Source organism: Rissa tridactyla, chromosome 7 (genome assembly GCF_028500815.1).
Source record: "Rissa tridactyla isolate bRisTri1 chromosome 7, bRisTri1.patW.cur.20221130, whole genome shotgun sequence".
Lineage (NCBI taxonomy): Eukaryota > Metazoa > Chordata > Aves > Charadriiformes > Laridae > Rissa > Rissa tridactyla.
The window spans coordinates 22,660,310-22,680,302 of record NC_071472.1 but is presented as its reverse complement, the minus strand read 5'-3'; the positions used below and the strand labels follow the sequence as shown (position 1 = coordinate 22,680,302).

General features: G+C 43.1%; 1 protein-coding gene across 5 annotated transcripts in view; it reads left to right on the top strand.

Annotated features, from left to right (window-relative positions):
* The window catches only part of ADARB1 (adenosine deaminase RNA specific B1), a 90,912-nt gene extending 71,728 nt beyond the window's left edge, over window positions 1-19,184 (top strand). For all 5 annotated transcript variants that reach the window (XM_054209371.1, XM_054209373.1, XM_054209374.1 and 2 more), the window contains 3 exons: window positions 1,914-2,095; window positions 11,617-11,795; window positions 12,531-19,184. In XM_054209371.1, the coding sequence (XP_054065346.1) occupies window positions 1,914-2,095; window positions 11,617-11,795; window positions 12,531-12,707 (538 nt within the window). In that variant the 3' untranslated portion in view covers window positions 12,708-19,184. The remainder of the gene's footprint in view (window positions 1-1,913; window positions 2,096-11,616; window positions 11,796-12,530) is intronic.
* Window positions 19,185-19,993: the final 809 nt, after the last annotated feature.

The window sequence follows — 19,993 nt, the reverse complement described above, 5'->3', positions numbered from 1 at the left end:
AATATGCAAAGAAATTGTTTCCTTGGATTGCAATTTTTGTTTTACCCTTTTAAAAACATTTTGGAAGTCTTGTAGCCAGCACATGTAGTTCAGTTTTTGCAGTAGTGAAGGAGTTGTGCTATATAGTTTCTAGCCTGAACTGACGATGATGTGTAGCCATGCCATCCCAGCACAAGCTGCAAGAAACACTGTTAGCAACATCAGAGTTCCCTGTTTTCTTAGGGGAACCTTGCCACCCAGATTAGAATGGTGTTACGGTTTGAGAAACCACAACAATTTCTTGTTGTTTAGACAATTATTCTATCACCTGATGACCCCTCCCCGTTTGGTAAGGGGAATCAGGGAAAAAACCAAGGAAACCCGAGGGTTTAAATAGAAACAGATTTAATACAATAAGACTACATAATTAACATTAATAACACCAAAGAACCAACATTGATCCCAATACCAATATAAAACATACAAGGCTGGTACTCAGCCAATTCTATCAGCAGGAAGCTGTGCATTCCCAGCAGGGGACAGCAAACGTGGGACACTGTGGCTTTGGGAAGAAGGGAAGGGCTCAGGGCTCCGGCACCAGGGCAAGAAATTCTCACGATCGCAGTCATCAAGAAAAAAGAGGGCTTCTCAGCAAACTTTCTAATTTATATTGAATGTGATGTTCATGGTATGAAATAATCCTGTTGGCCAGATTGGGTCAAGTGCCCGGGTCTTGCTCCTCCTCATCCCTGCACCTGGCGAACTGGAAAGCACTGAGACCTTGAAAACCAAATACCATAGCTAGCTATAAAGTGAATATTTTCACAAATTCAGACACTAGAGTCTTCTAAAAGCGCTGTTTTCCCAAGCATTAGAAGGGAAATTAGTCCTGTGTCACTCAAACCAGGACAGATGGGGCCTTTCAATGAGGACAACCATTCTATATGAGCGCGAGAGCTTCCATTTGCTCATCTGTTTTATTCAAGCACCAAAAGAAACTTTCCTGCTGCTTGTGTCTTGGTGTTGAATTGTACTCAAGTACGCTACTTTAATAGTGCTAAGCTGTTTGCAAGTGTACCTGTTTGCAAGGACAGTGAAAATACTCTGCAGGGGATTTTGACATTTTAAAATGTAATTTGTATGACTGTTGCATACGGATTAAGAGTCAAAGCTTGATCAAATGAACACAGCTACAAAAAAACCTTCAGTATTTTGCTCCAATGCATGCTGTATCCCTGACACTGGACCTGATCCAGCGTAGGTCGTGGTGGTGCAGATGGATTTATGGTTGGGGTCAATGAATCAGCTAAAGTCAGCAAAGAGTATACTCTGTCTTTGCATATTTTCAGTTTTCAGATTCATTTTTTTCCCTGCCCATGAATATTGCAAGCAACTGCTTAGGTCCTTTCTGGCAGCAGGATGTGGACAGTTTGGCCAGGGCGTCAAGGACAAGATTTTCTTTATGGTGCTGATGTGCTGAGGTCTTGCAGACACAATCCTTCTTGCATTCTCGCCAGGTGTCTTTTGGAGGCGTCAGCTACTGTTTCTGACTGAGGATCTCAGAGTTTGTCTTTCTCCAGTTGAATGATCCTGTCCATCTCTGGAATTAGAGAATTAGAGATGTTGGAAAATGCATCACTAGACATGTTAGCGGGGAAGTAAAGTTACGGAGTCCGCTCCTGAAGTGGATACTGACAGTAGACCTGTCAGATAGGTCATCTTACTCAGGATTTCGTTGAGCGTCCCATAAGCTGATCTATGAAATTCTGGCAGGTGTCACAGCTACGCTACCATGGTCATGTGCTAGTCAAGAGGAAGGGTTGAAAGTCTGGTCCGTTGTGATTGACTGCTATTATATCTGGCAGATGTTACTTGTTCCATTAAAAAGAAAGTGTTTTTTTTGTTTTTTTGTTTTGTTTTTCCCTCCCTCTTAGGTGGAACGTATTGGGTATTCAAGGAGCCTTACTTAGCCTCTTTGTGGAGCCAATTTACTTCTCTAGCATCATCTTGGGGAGTTTATATCATGGGGATCATCTATCCAGAGCCGTATACCAGAGGATAGCAGAGATAGAAGATCTACCACCTCTTTATACACTCAACAGACCTTTACTTAGTGGCAAGTATCTAATGGAGAAGGCCGTGCCGGTAACTAAGTCTGTTCTAGCAGCAATGTGATTTTGCAGTTCTCAGAACTTTGCAAATTATGTACTGTGAGTAAACTGCTTTCTGGTTACAACAGAGAAGTTATGGTCTAAACCTAATATAGATACTCAGTCAGGAATACCATAGCAAGGACCCTTCGTGAGTTAAAAGATGGAAAGAACTGGGGTATGAACCTTTCAATGCAGTTTCACATAATTGTCCTAGCAATATGTGAGGCAAGTTGAAGGCCCCAGCATAGTGAAACCTCTTCCCAGCCATGAAACAGTGTGTTAGCTCTCACTGTCACTTCTCTTGCCATTGCAGATGTTTGTTGAACGGCCACGTCATTAATCAGTATGCCAAGATAGACACATTTGGTTCACAATTTCTAGATCACTAACCAACTAAAAATGGATGGAGAGAACATCTCAGCTGCCACTGGTTGTATTTTCTTCTTGTCATCAATCTCTGTTGGATGCAGCATTGGCTTTAATTAGCATGGCACCCAACTTGTTTGCATGACCCGATAATCATAATATTTTAATTTCCACTTTGTAGGTTAATGCACAAATGCTGCATTCAGAGCCTGGTGGCACATTCTTTGGGAATATTTTTAATAGAGAATTAAATATATCCGACAGACCGCAATATGGCAAGCCCCAGCTGGTGTAGTCAGCAGTTGTCTTTTGCAGTTGCTGTTTAACATTTAAGTACTGTTCTTTGGCTTTGCGCTGATCCTAGCTTCTAGTGGGGCTAAGAGGAATGGCAGTATTTGAATTAACAGGTCATAACTTCTAATTGAGCCGTGACTTTCAAAGGAAGGTTCTGAACTGTCTTAAATTATAAAACTGCTAGTTACAGTAATGCTACGAAAGCTTTAAAACTGAAATCTCTTATCCTCCCTCTCATTGTGTGCATTGCTTTGTTCTGTAGAGCTTGGCTTTTCGCATGTGTCTGTTTATTTTCCAGGAAAAAAAAAAGCTCAGTATTTTAAAGCATGTTAAAAGCTTGACATGAATTTTAAAAATAGGCTTAGGGAGGGTGTGGGGAAAAGAGCCTATTTAGCAACCAGCGTTTAAGATAAGAAAGGTAGTTAATAAGGATTCCCTGAACTAGGACATATTAAAATGTTAACTAACATATTTTTCCTTACATTAACAAATAAGTAGCAGTTACAACACTCACAGTACCAAATACTAAACTGTTGTATGGGCACAGTAGCTGACTGTTTGTACCTGATTTGGGGGAATTTTTATCAATTCTTCAAAACAGCAGGTTTGGGGTGGGGTGGGAGGAGTTTTTGTTATCCTTTTCACATCATGTAACAGTACCGTGTCTTCTTAAAAGTCATCTTTCTGCAATACTGATATCACCTATTTGCCATGAAATAGCACCATCTATTTAAACAGTTCAGCTGGGTCTTACTGAGCAGTAGAGAGATTTCAGAAATGTTCTCAGCTCTTGAGTTTTCATGAAAATACATATCTCTGAAATATACGGGAAACGTGTTTGGGAGGTTGGGCAGAGAATTTTGTTGATTGATTTTCTTCTACTTGTTCAGTCTTGAAAGCTAATCTTCTGACCTATGCTGTTGGATTCAGCTGGGGCATTTGTGTAGCTACCCATCTGCTCTTTGATTCACACATTTTACAGTGTGTTCTTACCTGGAATAAGCACTGCAGAAACACCTGTCCCCGGTCTTATGTTCCTCCTGATACCACACACAAAACTGCGTGACGGTGACTACCGGAGGGATGAACTAAAAGAGAAATAGCTGTCTTTCCCCACTGTCTTACCTGTTTAGCTGAGAAAGTGCTGTAAAAACTGGGGGTTTTCCTCTCATAAAAAAGTTTTATCTCTGCAGGGACAATTGCATAAAGTCAAAGTCAGACTGAGTTATTGTCATCTACTGATAAAAATTCTTTTCCATCATCTTTTTTTCTCATATATTTTCTACTTATACCTCCTTTTGCCAACAAGTTAAATGTGAACGTGCATATCAGAGTAGCTAGTTTTTAAGATAGGGCATGCAGGAAACCCATATGTTGGTAGAAAACTCCCTCCCCGTGATGACTTGTGGAAGCCTTGGTTGCAGGACCCAGCCTTTCAGGATGCCTTTAGCACCACAGCACTGAGGGCACATGAGCGCTCTCTGAGAACTGGCCAGCTGACGTGAAGAGAGGACAGGTTTGAATCTCGTGACTTTCTAGAATAATCTGAAAAGGGATCGATTTCTCAATCAAATAGAATGAGGATGATTGTATAAATCAGCCAATAACAAAGTGCCAGTTTGCAAGGTAATCTGCACAGACTGGTTTTGGAGCCATTGTGGGAGGCGGGCACAAAGGTGTTACCCGCTGGGGTGGAAGTAGAGTGGCAGAGCTCAGCAAATCAGAGAATCAGCCCTTGAAAATCCTTGGGGGCAGAAGTCATTAAATATAAGAGAGCCTGTTACATATAAACGACAAGCTCTTCATCACCGGAGGCAACTAGTGTGAACCAAATTTCATCACAAGCTCTTCTTCACTGGAGGCAACTAGTGCAAAGGAAATTTCATCAGGCATCTGTCCTCAGGGTTCCCGTTGCTGGTAGGTGTGCTCAGATGCCCTGGCCCCGAGGACCTGGGCTAATGGTATCCACTGGATCTATGACCACAAAGCAGACAGCAGGCTCTCCTGTCCATGACGGCTGCTCAACCATCTCCAGACCCTGCAGTAGTGTATGTTTTTGTGGACAATGCCTTTTTTCTTAGCTGTGATTATAATATTAAACAGACAAGTTTTCCCTGTTTTGATGTCCAGTCAGTTGATAGCTTCTTATGATTTAGTTTCTCTAGAGCTTCCCATCTTTTACCAGAGTATTGTCAGAAATTACATTGTTTGTGGTTTTGACCTGTTCCTTGTGGTGCTGTTGAGAGGTATTTCTTATTTCAGTTCTTGGATGAAACATCCTGGAGCAGTGTCACATCTGCTGATTATCTTGTCACCAGCGTAAGAACTATCTTAGGTTAAGACCAAGATCTTAAGGTAGGATCCATCTAGCCCAGTACTCTTTCCCACAGGTAGTTAGGCAGTGAAAAGTAGAAGGAAGCAGTAATTGCATGGAGACCCTTCCACGTAAGGATCATCCCTTCCATTTTACAATCATGTTTTTGAGCTAGTGAGCACCTCATACTCAAGATAAGGCAGCAGTACTGATTTATGTGGTGGCATCATGATATTCTGTTCAGTTCCATGATCCTTCAATAAAAATGCCAAACATTCACTTTGCTTCCTTTGATTGCTGTTGATCATTGACATGACCTTTTGGTAGAACTGAATATTAGAAACTGAAATCTCATTCCTGATGCTAATATCCAGCTCCAAGTCCAGAACTCCTTATGCAAAATTGCTTTGTTTTTTCCTCATATGTATTATCTAATATTTATCTGTGAGGAATTTCATCTGCCTTTTTATTGCCCAGTTACCCAATGCTGTGAGCTTTTTTTCTGCTACTTTGAAATTGCATCTCTTATTTACCTTCTTAAATAATTTAGTATCATCAACAATCTTATTCACCTCATTTTTTTCACTACAAACACGCTTTCCAGGTCTGCACAGAGCTTGGGGCTCTCCAGCTGTGTTGGCTCTTTCCAACAGGCCATCTTCATCAAGGTTTCCTTAAGTCTGTTTTTAAGGTAGACATTGAGCATACAGGCCTTCTACTCCGTGGGCTCTCAAAGCGTTAGTTGCACACTGGCCATCTCCGGTCTTCAGTTATTAAGGCAGTTTTTTGTTGAGTCATTCCCAATATTGCTGTATTTACACCTATGCCCAGTAATGCAGTATTGTAGCTAGAATTATGGAATCATCCAAGTCGGAGGGGACCTTTAAGATCTTCAGTTCCAACCATTAACGTAACACTGCCAAAACCAGCCCTAAACCATGTCCCTAAGCACCACATATACACATCTTTTAAATACCTCCCAGGATGGTGATTCAACAACTTCCCTGGGCAGCCTGGTCCAATGCGTGACAGCCCTTTCAGTGAAGAAATTTTTCCTAATATCCAATATCCTAATAACCACCCCTAGCACAACTTGAGACTGTTGCCTCTTATCTTATCACTTGTTACTTGGGAGAAGAGACTGACCCCCACCTCGCTACACCCTCCTTTCAGGTAGTTAGAAAGAGCGATAAGGTCTCCCCTCAGCCTCCTTTTCTCCAGGCTAAATAATCCCAGTTCTCTCAGCTGCTCCTCATAAGACTTGTGCTCCAGACCCTTCACCAGCTTCGTGGCCCTTCTCTGCCCTTGCTCCAGCACCTCAATGTCTTTCTTGTAGTGAGGGGCCCAAAACTGAACACAGTACTCAAGATGGGGCCTCACCAGTGACTACAGGGGGACAATCACTTCCATAGTCCTGCTCACCATACTGTTCCTGACACAGGCCAGGATGCTATTGGCCTTCTTGACCACCTGGGCACACTGCTGACTCATATTCAGCCTGCAGCCTTCCTGGTGCAGATGTCATGTTTATTGACTGGTAAATAAACATGGCACACCCTGGCATACCTCTGAACATCTTAAAAATTGGAGTCGCATTGGCCACCTTTCATCCTGAAGAACTTGCGTGGTTTCTGATGAGAGGTTAGGTACTATGACTGGTGTTCCTGCTGCCTCGTCTTTAGTTTCCTCAAATGTGGTTGAATATTGTCTGGGTCCCATAGCTGGTGTTTGCTTACTTCATACACGTATCCTAAACTATTTTACTGGCACTTCGATTTGAGATGGCTCCTCTGGCGTGTTGCCTGTGAAGAGGGGCTCCAGGCTGGGAACCCACATACTCTTTTTGCAAAACGTTAGTTTGTTTTTTGTACATAAGACGACTTCAACCACGATGGCAAGAGAGGCTATTTTAAATGTTCGTGCCTCAGCACTCCTCTGACTGCTGTCTACATTTGCATTTATTTTTTTAACAAAAATAAATCCTTCATCAGAATCTTTGGTGATTTTTTTGGCTGTTTCCTTGGTACCTTTTATCCTTCTATTCACATTGGTGTTTTTCAGCTCCCTTTTTAATGAAGCTTTTTTTGAGCTCTGTTCTTGAAGAACTTTCAAGCTTTATTATTTATATAAGCACTGGCACAAAGAGCTGTGACCTTTGCTTTTGTTTATTATAGCCCATTATAATAATTTTCAACAGTAAGTTCTGAGCCGTGTTCTCTAAATAGCTTAGTTATATCAGTTTTCAAAGGAGAATAACGTATTTTACTTTGTCTCCTAGCTTTCTCTCCCATTACTAGTTTCAGCTTATTGTGCTGTGTTCATGTCTAGATTTTGAGGGGGAAGATATGATCCATCTGAAGTGTTATCAGATGCTTTGCTTTTGAGATGACCTTTATTCCCTGTCCGGGCTACCCATGATCCACCTTCAGGGACTCCTTTTCCATCTCTCCAAGGTTCACACAGATAATTAAGCAGCTGAATATATGGTGTTGTTATTTAAGTCTATTTGAAATTCTGAGTCTAGGGGTTTTTATTTGTTTAATTCATCAAAATAACCTAAGAAATGTGATTGTATGATTGCCATGGAAATGCGGTGCGTACTGGATCTTCAGTTTCCTCATCTTTATTTGATTTGCTTGTGTAGGTGCTTGTCATGTCACAGGTGTTTGGGCAGGAGCAGGCTCAAGGAGCAAATGGTGTTTTGCAGTACTCGATGAACTATATCTGATCACTGTACTTGTTCAGTAGTGTATGGAACAAAAGCAAAGGTAATAGTATAGATATTGTTAAATTAAAGAAAAAATGTGACTGACCCTTTTGTCATGTGGTGGCAATTTCTTAGCCCTCTTGCCTCAGTAGTTTTGGTAAAACCAATTTTTGATTAAGAGGTTTGTCTGCATTGGTCTGTTTCACATAAGCTTCGCAAAAGCAGCCTGAATTTATACGCTTTTGGAGACTCAGTTGAGATTCGTTTTGTGTGCACCCAAAATTTACAATTTACTAGTTTAGGTGCAAGCCTTATGTTGTGTGACTTACAGAGCAGCAGTATTTGCTCTGCAATGTTTGGTCTTCAGTGACACGCAGGACATGCACAGGCATTGTGCATGATCAGCTCCAGTTTTCAGAAGGTGTGATGCATATGTTCATTGCCAACCGCTCCAAAGGACGGCAGAAGTTGCGATGAGGACTTTTCGACTCTCATCGTAAAGCCCCCTTCCTGGTGGGTCTTCCTCAAGTATTGCTTACAGGATATCCTTGACGGTACCTGCTCAGCAGGGACCTCTGTCCACCCTCCCAAGTTGGTCAGTGTGTGGATCCCACACCCCTGCTCACCCATTTACAGACCGGTGGGTGTAGTTTGGTGGCATCCTGCGGATGGTGTAGGTACCTCTATTGTATTTCATCTCCTGAATGCACCCTTCCTAAATCTCCTGAAAGAGCTCTTCAGGAAACTTTTATTCTAAGTCTCAATTTTTTCTGATTATTTTAAGAAAATGGAAAATGGTAGGGTTATTTTTATTATTTACTTATTCACTTAATTACTGGTTATCAGCCATGGTGACCAGGCTGACATAAACCAAGCGTAAAAATACAACAGCTTCAGAAAGTTCAATATGATTGATATTTCAAAATGTTTGTTTATTTATTAAATGAGGAATTGATTATAGTAAGCAAACTGAATTTTGCTGTGTCATTCAGACCTCACACGTCTCACGCTCTTAGTGCTGGGCCCAGAGGTGCCATGAGACTTGGGCCAAGCGAGCCAGTCCTGCGCTCGGGCGCCTGAGGTTGCCTTAGCTTTGTTTATTAGATTGTGTTTCAAGCATCAGCAAGAAGTGCATCTTGCTGCAATGCTTTTGTTCAATTTATACAAATTCATTAGATTTTATAAAGCGTGGGACCTAGCTTGACCTCAGAGTAGATTTGAAATAGGCTCTCAGAGAGTTACGTTAAAGTAAAAATGGGATCTTTACTTATTAGAAAGAAGAAAATCCCCTGTTCGTTTGTTCTCTCCTGGTGAGACAACTGAGACATCTTAAAGGTAGAGTTTTGCCACCCCTGTAATGTCTGCAGGATTAAAAGCGATGTGCTCCTTAACTTTTCCATGGCACGCACAACCCAGACCCGTGGCCCCGGCTGCTGCTCACGAGCACCCAGCGCTGTCTTGCTGCACGTGCAGAGGAGGAGTTGCACATGGGTGGCAGCAGTTGCCATGATCTGCAAGCATGGTACTGCAGTCGTTATATACAGTGCATCTCTGCAGTGTTGGGGAATAAATCCTGCCCTAGGCAGCCCTGGCAGACAGCTGGTCTTGCTTCACACTTGGGTTAGACTTTTGGTGGCTTTGCTTCTACATCAGTAGAGATGAAGCCTTATTTCAGAGGTGTCACACAATTGAACATCTGAGCAAAATGGTCCACATCCTCTCTTGAGCCACGCAGTTTGCCGTTTCTGGGCACTGTAAGTAGCAATGGGCATGTGAAGTGGGGAGGCAGCTGCAGCCCAGACGAATTTATGCTGAAAGACTGCCAGTTTTGGCTTTCTGTGGAGGATGAGGAGGAGGGGGCTGACTTTGTCTAACCCGGATGCCCACAGCATCAGTGCCGCTGCCTGTGCTAGTCACGCTGCGCCCTGGCGTAGTCTGTAAGAAAGAGGAAATAGATTGGTAGCTTTTAATGAAACACGCTCGACAGCTACTGAAATGTAGGGAAGGCATCCTGCCATCTCATACCACTGCTCTGACCTAACTCCATTTTTATGAGGGAAAGTGCAAAAGCACACTGTAGGCACTTCTAAATGAGCACAACCTCTCTGAATAAGGCTGCAGTCCAAAATTGTTAGCTGAATTCTAACTGTGTGCTGAAAGATGACCACAGTTTATAGTTTCACACCTGTTTTGAAATGATATAAGCAACATGCACCTCAATTTTTACAACAGCGGAGTGAAAGGGAATTCATTGGAGAGTTACAACTGGCAAAACCTCGCAGTATCTGCTCTTTCCTACACTCGGCTTGTCCTGCTACTGAGTGGGCTCTGAGAGCAGCAGATTGTTGTGGAGGAGGAGAGCAACTTTTTTTTCCATTTCATAATTATTTGCAGGTTACTAATTAGTTCATTGGTTTGTCCTGTAAGCAAGACCAGGTCTTTCTGAGGTGGATGTGGTAAGGCGCTCATGTTACTGTCCCCACCGACCCTGGCCACAGATCCCTCTGTGATCCCCTCTGCTGAGGAGGCTGGTTTCCCGCAGCCCCAGTATGCACACTTGCCCTGCTAGGAAGGACAGAAGGAGAGAACACTTTAGCCAGGATGAACATGAGGTGTTGTGGTGCTGCCTTGAGCCACTCAGTGCTTGGCGTGATTCCCCCCCAGCCTGGGCCACGCAGCAACCTAACGTAAGTCAGGCATGAATTGCGAAGGGCAATGGACCAGAACATTATGGCAACCCCTTAGTGCAACTGGCTCCCACATCCCCTGTCGCTTGGAAATGGAAATGATAATCGATCACCCCCTGACGGTACGTGCATCTTGGCCCAAAGGGCATGATACCGGAACGTCAAGATCTAGCGAGTTCTGGGCCTGCGCAACTGGTGGAAAGTACCGGATGGAAAAATACCTGATGAAAGTCAGTTATCTCAAACCCTATAAATAACAACTCTACTGAGACCCTTCAAACTCTCCTGGATCGCAGCAGGCCGTGATGCCCCTCAGGCTTAAAGGGCCAGGGTGAGCCAACCTTCTCAAGGCTCCGTTATCACCCACTGAGTAATGCTGATGCATCGTGAGTATTTACTTTAAACTCAAGAAGGGGGAAATTTTAACTATAGGTTAGTCTTTCTCTTCTACCTCTCTACCTATCTATGCGTCTGAATATACGCATTAGCATTCACGAGTGTGGGTGTATGTATAGTTTACTGGACCCTAATGTTTCTCTGTGTGTGTAGTCGAAAAAGGCACCCGTCAGCTCACTGGAGTCGCCCGCTGCAAAGGGACTTTGGTCCTAGCAGTTGAAGACTCGGGTGGTGCGTGTGCGGCTCCTTTAATGGTGTGTGTTTGTATGTTTTGTGTTTACAAATACGTACACACATATGTTTTGATTTAGGATGCTCTCTAGTAAGTTAGTGTGAATCTTGTCATTTTCAAATCTGTAAATAAGTCGCTGTTTTAGTTATAACGTATTATACCAAATCACCTTGTTAATCCCTAAATTGGTTAATGATTAAGTCCTGCTAAAATTCCACCTTTTGATCTATCTCCAACCATTAGTAAGTCTTAAATTGTTGCTAAATCATAACCGTGTGAAATATTTTAATCTGCATCAGATGCGCATGGCGACGTCTCTGTGACTTGCTGAAAAATCTGCAGGAGAATGTCCTCAGAATAAAAAATGCACTTGTAAGACTGCTTAGCAATGTGATTTCAGTAGCTCTACCGTATCGCTTACTCTCCAGTAAAAACAAAAATCAAGAGTTAGTATTTACTGTTGTCATCAAACATTGCTTTCCTTTCAGGTATCAGCAATGCAGAAGCCCGTCAACCAGGGAAAGCACCAAACTTCAGCGTGAACTGGACAGTAGGAGACACTGGTCTTGAAGTTATTAATGCTACAACTGGCAAAGATGAAATGGGTCGTGCATCTCGCCTTTGTAAGCATGCTTTTTACAGCCGCTGGATGCGTATTCATGCAAAGGTATATCTTCCAGAGTGCTAGCTTTTCCACTTCTTAATTCTCAATGAAATACCTGTGTGTGCTGCTTTCTTTATTCAGAAGCCCCTTTCTGAGCCTGTTTTAAGCTGAGCCTGACGTTAGCTACTGCTCCATGTAGTAACGGAAAAGCTATGCGTTTGTTTAGCTTATTCTTTAATTTGATGATGACTGATCCAAAATGCATGCCAGGATCTAAGAATCCTTGGTTTATAGCTAATTAAACAAAGGGTGCTATCTTTTTTGAGCTTGCCTTCTCATTTTAATTTATTTGGAAGGATAATTTGGAAGGATAAATTCCAGTTTCACTGCAATTGAACCTACTGAGGTTTCACTCTGTCCTCTCAGAAAGAAAAGCTGCAAGAAAGTTTGTCAGTGTCTAGATTTGTCCCACTGAGGGAAGCTGATGATCCAGACGAAGCAAAAGGCAGGCTAGCGGGGGTGAGACTAGTCCCGGGAGCGCCTCTGCCGGGATGGGGCCTGGCACTGCCGAAGGGCTGGCTTTGCAAGGGGAACCATGGCAGTTGGGAGTGGTGAGGCTGGGCACACGGCTGCGGTGGCTAGAAGGAGCAGTACTGTGTGCTCATCTGCCTTTGCCTGAACATTTGGTTCAGTAGTTAATTACCTTGTTTTAAGAATCGTTGTTTTGATAACTCAGTCACTTCCAAACTGTTTGGCTTAATAGTTTCTTGTCTCTCTTCTCGTCTTTAATCCACACAGCTTTCTTCCAGCTTGCGCTCAAAGATCCTCAAGCCTAACCTGTACCACGAAACCAAGCAAGGAGCCACTGAGTATCAAACTGCCAAAGAGTGTTTGTTTAAAGCATTCCTGAAGGCAGGACTTGGAGCCTGGGTGGAGAAGCCAATAGAACAGGATCAGTTTTCTCTCACCGTCTAATTCACAGAATACACATCACTTTGGAAAGGGGGTTGTTCTGGAAATTCCTGGTGTCCAGCATTGCTTTCTGGCATCTCCACGGCTGTCAAAGCATCTTTTTACTGTTTGGAGTTGGGTTTTTTCCTCTATTTTTTTGAAACTTCACAGTAACTGTTTCTGTTCTGTCTAAGTATTGAAACTCAATGATGATCTGACTCATAATTGTATATTTTGTTATGGGAAAGTAATTTCTGGTGTATTTCTAGAAATACTTTTACTGTAGAAAACTTGCAGTAAGGCTATCCTTACAGTATACGACGACTCATTTTTTCTGGGTTAAAATAATTCCTTTTTTTTATTTCAATGTCATCAAGTGCATGAAGAAATTCAAGTTTCTCTAGGTTTTACACCACACTTTTAGGAAGTAGCTTAATATTTTTAAAAGAAAATAGGTGACAAAGCTGATTCTACTCCTCTGTTAACTTGTTTTTGAACTGCAGATATTTCTAGCATACAGACCACAAAGCCAGAATGGAGTCTGGACAGCTAGTTTTTCCCCAATTCCTTGCTCTTTAAAACCAGCTGCTGAAAAATTCCTGTCTTTGATGTATGTATTTATTAGTCTGTGACCCAGTTTTTAACATGCAGCTTTTTATTCTGTTTTTAAAAATACATTTACCTCCCATTTACACACATTGTGAAGTCTTTGGTTTTTTTACCATTGTAAACTGGAAACGGCAAAATAATTATTTGTAAGTTAAGAAATTTAGTCTATAACATGCAGGAACCTGTTTAGAAGTAGGTGATTTGTATATCCCAAGAACTCATCACAATACAATTGTAACCGTAACAGTAATATGACAACTTCAAAAAAAAAATTGCTCGTTTTAAGGGCACTAAGCCTGAATTGCTAAAAACAGTCACTTGTTGGGTGTTAGTTGCTCTCCTCTCGAGGAAATGAAAAGCTCTTGTACAGACAAAAAGTTGTAAAACTTCTTCCCTTTGAGTTATATCTGCTCTCACCCAAGTTGTTTTGTGTCTGAGATTTCATTGCCTTTTTGGTTTTACATGTGTGATGGTCTTCATGCAGCTAATTCGGTAAGTTGCTCTCAAACATGCTTTCATGTGCTTTGACGATTATTTAGAAAGGTGGTTTTCCTAAAGGTGTAGATACTTCTGCTTTATGTAAAAATGTAAGATAGAAGGGAAGTATTGTGAGATCAGTTTGATTAACTGGTGTATAGAAGGCACTTTTAAAAACACTTTTTAGTACCTAACGTTTAGGAGCAGATGAGACAACGTCCAGTATCACTTCTCTGCTCACATGGCATGTGTCAAAACACATCCCTCGGCTCTTGTCCATCCAGTATCACTTGTGCTTTCCGAAGAGCATCTCAGAGATCCTCTGTGTTCCCTTTGCAAATGATGAAGGTGATGTTTTGTGACATGGGAGTTTTCCTGACAAATACAAATTGGTGCACCACCGTTCCAGCTGTTGGTTCCTGTCCCTCTGCTCCACTGCCCCTCACCTGTGCCATACAGAACATCAGGTCAGCAGGCTGGTCCATGCTTTGAAGTCAAGTCAAGGGTTACTTTTAGCCCCGCATTGGGTCAGAGATCTAGTTTACAGTTGTGCCAGTGCATCTGTGGAGGCAGTGGAGTGGAGCGTGGAAGTCCCTTCAGCCAGCTTCACGGCTGAAGCTGTAACTGGAGTTACCACACCTCAGCACCAGGATCTTTGGCGGGGGTTAGCAAACATCGGGGGTGTTGGAAACTTTGGTGTAAAACCACTTCTGGCCAATGGTGAATACCAAGGAGAGGTGCTGCTTCATTATTGCTCAAGTAGGAACCTGTTTTCAACTTCAAAAAATGATCAAGCCTGAAAATCACTTGTGCATTAGTTGAACGTCTGGGTTAGTGTCTTGGAAGTAGTGCATTGAGGTGCAAACAATGCATTTTTGGCAGTATTTTGCATAATAGCGAGTACTGCTGTGAGAAGCTGAGGCCTAGTGATCCCCTCGGAAAAGACTGTGATGCTTCCAGAGGTTACTGCCTTTTCAAGACGCCAGAGGAACAAACATTGCAAGCTGCAATAGAGAGGCTGTGTTAATTCAGCTTTGGTGACTTACGCCATCCTGTCCGCTTCTCATTAAAACCGAGAGTGCTCCTGTGACCTTTACCGGCCCAACATGGCTTTTGTGGTCGTCATCTGACTGAGGCTTAGACTGACCTATTCTAAAACTAAAAGGAATTTAATTGTATGTGTTCAGATCTGTCTTTGAGATCAACCGTGTCTTGTTCACGTTGCAGAAGTTCTGCTGTGGCTGTAGTTGAGTACGTGTGTACCTTTCTGCAGGATCAAGGGAAAGCTGGTCGCACCGTGTGCATTTTCTTGAGGTCATTACTGCTATTAGATGAAATACACATTTTTAAGGGGCTCAGTCTACTGATAAATGAAGTCTGTTGAGAATTTACAGCAAGTTATTTTTACACATCTTTCTGAAGTGCTCATTCAAAAGTTGGTGTCTCTCTGGATTTTTTTGACAACTAGGAAAGTGTTAGCTCAAACTATTTTTTTTATGGTCACAAATACGAGCAATATATTTAATTATTATTATAGACATAGTTTTTTAAGCTGTTCAAATGAACGATTAAAATTAAACTGTAAAGGAAATATGTTCGATGCCAAAACCTTTTGATGAAGGAATGGTGTCAGGTTATTTATGAGGAATACGTTTTGTTGTTTCTAATACTGGGATTTTAAAAAGTAAGGAGTTTTCCAGGGTTTTATACAATCCATATCTGTCCTCTGGGAGTCAATAAAATACTGCTTGGCTTCCTTCACTGGCTTGTTCCTTTTAGTGCAGTTAATACACGGAAAGAAGTTGGGAGGCAGAGTTGTGGTTGCTGATGCTCCCATATTCCTCACAATCCACTGTCACCGAGCAAGAATGGATAGTGACGTATGTAATTTTGAGCGATTGCAAAAGATAAGACAACTCAGCTTCCAGGAGCTGCGGAATGTTGTGGCTGACCTTTCAGCTGGGAGCTGCGAGTCTCCCGGCAGGTTGGGGGGCTGACAGACCTGTCTGAAAAGTGTGGGCTGGGCAGATGGGAGCTGGCCTGCGCGGGGACTTGCAATGCTGCTCTGGGAACTGCTTTCGTTCTTTTAATTATTTTTTTTCCCGTATTTCTGATTGAATATGAGTGTTTGTCTCAGGATCTTCAAAGGACTTAAAATAAAGAGTAACAACTTTAATGCTGATGAATACTTGAAATCTAATTTAAGGTGTTTTTCTCCAGATGAGAGTCTGACTTGAATAAAGTTTGTAGGTTAGTAACGTAGATCATTTTAAATACAGATGTTTGAAATACGTATGTTCTGCAGGATCGTTTTAAGAAAATTTGGGCCTAAAGGTTAACACTTGAAATACCGGTTATGGCTGTACTCAGGAACTGGTAATAACTATAGATTATTTCTTACTGTTTGTGTGTGAAGTGTACTGTGTGTAGGAATTTGTTAGCAACTGTTCTCCCCCGATGTCATGGATGTCCACGTAGCTCTCACACTTGCAGCCCCTGCTTCCCTTCTGTACCTGGTGATGGTAATCGTGACGCTGCGTACTTAGCAGTGTACAGCAGCGGGGCTTCTGTACGGTTGGCGATTTTGATCTCATCTTAGAGAAATCTTTTCATGACTGGCTACTGCGTAGGAAACTCAGGAGTAGATTTTTGTGTGCTACTACTCTGTACATCCTCTAAATCTAAAGTAACTGGCAGCTGAACGTCTAAGGATCTCAGAGCCAGTGGTGCGTTTCATCAGTCCAGTTCTGTGATGTCCAAGAGTGCCGTCGACACAAGGGGAAAAAACACATTTCATCCTGCTCTCTCAGTGAAAACATGCATGAAATAAAGCTGTTGGTTGAGAGTGCTCGGTAGCATGACGCAGAGCGTGTGTCTCATGGAAGAGTAATGCTGCCTTTTGAAACCAAGCTGTGTTTTAAAAAAAAAAAACCAAAACCAAAACCAAAAAATGACCAGGAATTGAGAATCTATTTTAAGAATTGCTTGGTCGTGGTCACCACATAATTGACATTTCTTTTGAAAAATATCAATGGTTTTCTAAATAGCTAAAATTGTTATTGCCATTCCTTAAATTAAGCTTTAATGCTTGTAAGAGTCACGCTTGCAGAGAAGCTGGGCTTTGAATTCTTTGCATTTTTATCATCATAAACTGTCCACTGTGAAAATTATCCCAAAGTTTACTGAGAAGGAAGAAGAGCTGCAATTCAGGTATACAGTCAGAACAAAAATATCTACTGTTATTTAAAACCTAAAACCCCACAGAAATAAAATGTATAAAATATAATTACCCTGTCTCAGATTCGCCATGTGTTTTTTGTTATATTTTTTTTTCTAATACGAAGTGATTTCCGTTGAGTTTAAAAGATTACATCTTCACTTGGCGTACTCCTATTTGGAGAGGAGTTGGCATTTATCCCAGGGTTACCTAGAGCTGACAGAGGCACAGGTTTTGCCAGGGACATGAGGTGGATTTTGGAACGGACACCAGAGTCGGTGCTATGGGACCGGGAGGGGGCTGGTGCAGGGGGATGTCCCCGCTGCACCCCCGTGCGGTGGCCTGGGTTTGGTCCCTGTCCTGCTGGTGGCTCAGCGGAGGCCACCGCTGGCTCAGTCTGATGTGCCACAGCTGTGCTACAGCGTCTGACTGAAGCAGCAGGAGGGAGACAGAAATTGAAATTGCTGCTTTCGCTAGTTCCTAAGGCAGAAATGATGGCATGGGAAGGGATTTCTGCTCCCTCCTGCTCTCCCCTGGAGAGGCCCTGGGGAAGGAGATGGAGAGCATGGGCCAAATTGTCTACCTGGCAGCAGGAGCTTCCCAACCACCACCTATCCTAGACGTGTCTCAGCACAAGAGGGCCCCAGCTGTGTGTAAATCTGAGGCTTTTAGGGTGCATGGGCCTTGCTGCCGTTCCTTTACGGAAACAACTGGTCCAGAGCATTTGCAACAATTTTGGATTGACCTCCAAAGAAGAAGGTTGGTGGGTCTCTGAAGCAGGCAGGTTGGATGTTTACAGCCACAGGATGTGTGGTGTTTCATTCCTAGGCAGGTGTTTCTCCCCAAAACACACCCAGGTGGATAAAGCTAAGGTCCAGTTTTCCCTAAGTACATCTGCTAGCATCAAGCGCCCTAAGCTATCACAGTGCTGCTGGTAAAACTTCTTTCATTGTTTCTCTTGAGCCGGTTGTGGTAGGAACAATGCAAAGTGATGGGGGGGGGGGGCTGCAAAAAAATGAGCTGTGACTGAAATCCTGACCGTCAGAGCTGGTGAGGAGCAGATAGAACCTGACTTTCTCCTTGGATCATGTCAACATATGGCGTTTTTCAGAACCTTTGAAGCCAAAGGTCTGTCCTGTTGCCTGCTAAAAAACGGGCTGTTAATTGTGCCAACATCATTTGCATGTGCAGGAATGAGTTTTATGGGTAGCTGTGTTTTGTTTTCTTCAGTCATTCCAGAAAAGAGGAATTAAGAGATGTATTTTCTGTCAGTACTGAGGGCAGCCGGCCTCAGCAGGTATCATAATTTAAAGAATTTATGCTCTTTGGTGGGAAAGATCCACAGTCAAGGCCACTGCAGTGTTTTTTATGTTTTTAATATCTTCATCGTTATCATACCAATATCTTTTTTTGTTGTAGTTCGGCTGAGGTGTCTTTTAACAAATTTAAGATCAAATGTGCGTGTGAATATATATTTATACATATATATATATATTGCTGTATATTATTTGCATTAAGCAGTTATTCTTCCCCAGTCTTTCTGTGTGATAGTATGAATACACTAGCTTTTACCTACCTGGTGTAAGGATATTAAAGAACGCTCTCAGATACCGTCCTCAGCACTTATTTTCTCCATTCATAATCACAACTTTGAAGACAAAACCTCGCTTTACCTCTGGTTTGTCGCTTTCCTTACAGCACACTTGTTCCTGTCCTGCTGAAGCACAACCCATTGGTCAGTTATTCTAAGTAATGACTGTTTTGCATACTACCTTGCTTTGTTTAATTAATGTTTGTACAGAGATTTGAAAATATAAAGAGCTATATCATTGCTAAGTTTCATCATTGTTTTTGTATATTGATACCACTAGTGGCACCAAAAAAAAATACCTGAAATGTCACAAAATACTGTGCAGGCCCTTAAAATTTCGGTTTTGATTTTGATTCGATTTTGCTAGCCCTGAAGGGCTAGCAAGGAAACCAGCTGAGGGTATATTTCTGAAGCTGCCAACTTGATCTCTGAGATCACAGTTTTTGCAAAGAGAAAGGGAGGGAGGGATGGCACGCTTAGGAATGCACGCGCTGCCGCACAGAGGACGTGGGAGTGCCCAGGGTGCGTGGATTCCTGTAGCTGGAAATAGGGAACTCTGGAGGTGGGAGCTGCCCTCCTCGCCTGTGGGACGCCAGCCCGCTGCCTGGGGGCGGTGGCGTGGGTGATGCGCGGTGGTGCTGCTGGCCGGAGCGTGGGAGAGGGGAGGGCGAAAAAATATGTGACGGGTCTGCAGCTCCAGTGTTAGACACACGGCCTGCAACTGGGTGCGGGGAGGGCTGTATGACTGCTGCTGCTTTTGGAAAATGGTGTTTTGCAGTCATTTCCTCAAGTGGATGCGTCCCTAACTTCTAGGGATGGCGGTTGCCAGGTTTTTCATCTGACCGTGCATACTCCATTGGGTTTGGATCCTGCAGGTGGTCACAGCTTCGAGCCCCGCTGCTGGCTGAGCCCATGGAGTGCCAGCACTGCCACCACCTGGGGTGGGACAGCAAAAGCCCAACTGCCTGGTGCTCACCCTTAGTCAGCACCTGTCCTGGCAAAGCAGGAGAGCACAGTTCTAAATGCTGCTTTTGCATTCTGCTCAAGGGACATCTCTGCAGCAGCATCCAGAAACTGCCAGCAGAGCCCTAGGACATTTCCTTAGCTAACGTGCCCAGTAGAGGGGTGGAAGATCCTGGCATCCACTCAGTTGACCAGCCACATAAATGTCCTCCTAGATCTGTGGCTGCAGTGATGGCTGAGGCAGGACAGGGACATCCTAACTCCTCTGCATGCAGCTTGGCCTCCAGAAGCAGATGCAGAGCTCATGAGCCACTGAGATGTTCCTCTCAAGGCAGGCTTGAGAGGTGGGCCCATGCAAACCTCATGAAGTACAACCAGGCCAAGTGCAAGGTCCTACACCTGGGCTGCGGCAATCCCAGGCACAAATACAGGCTAGGTGGAGAATGGATTGAC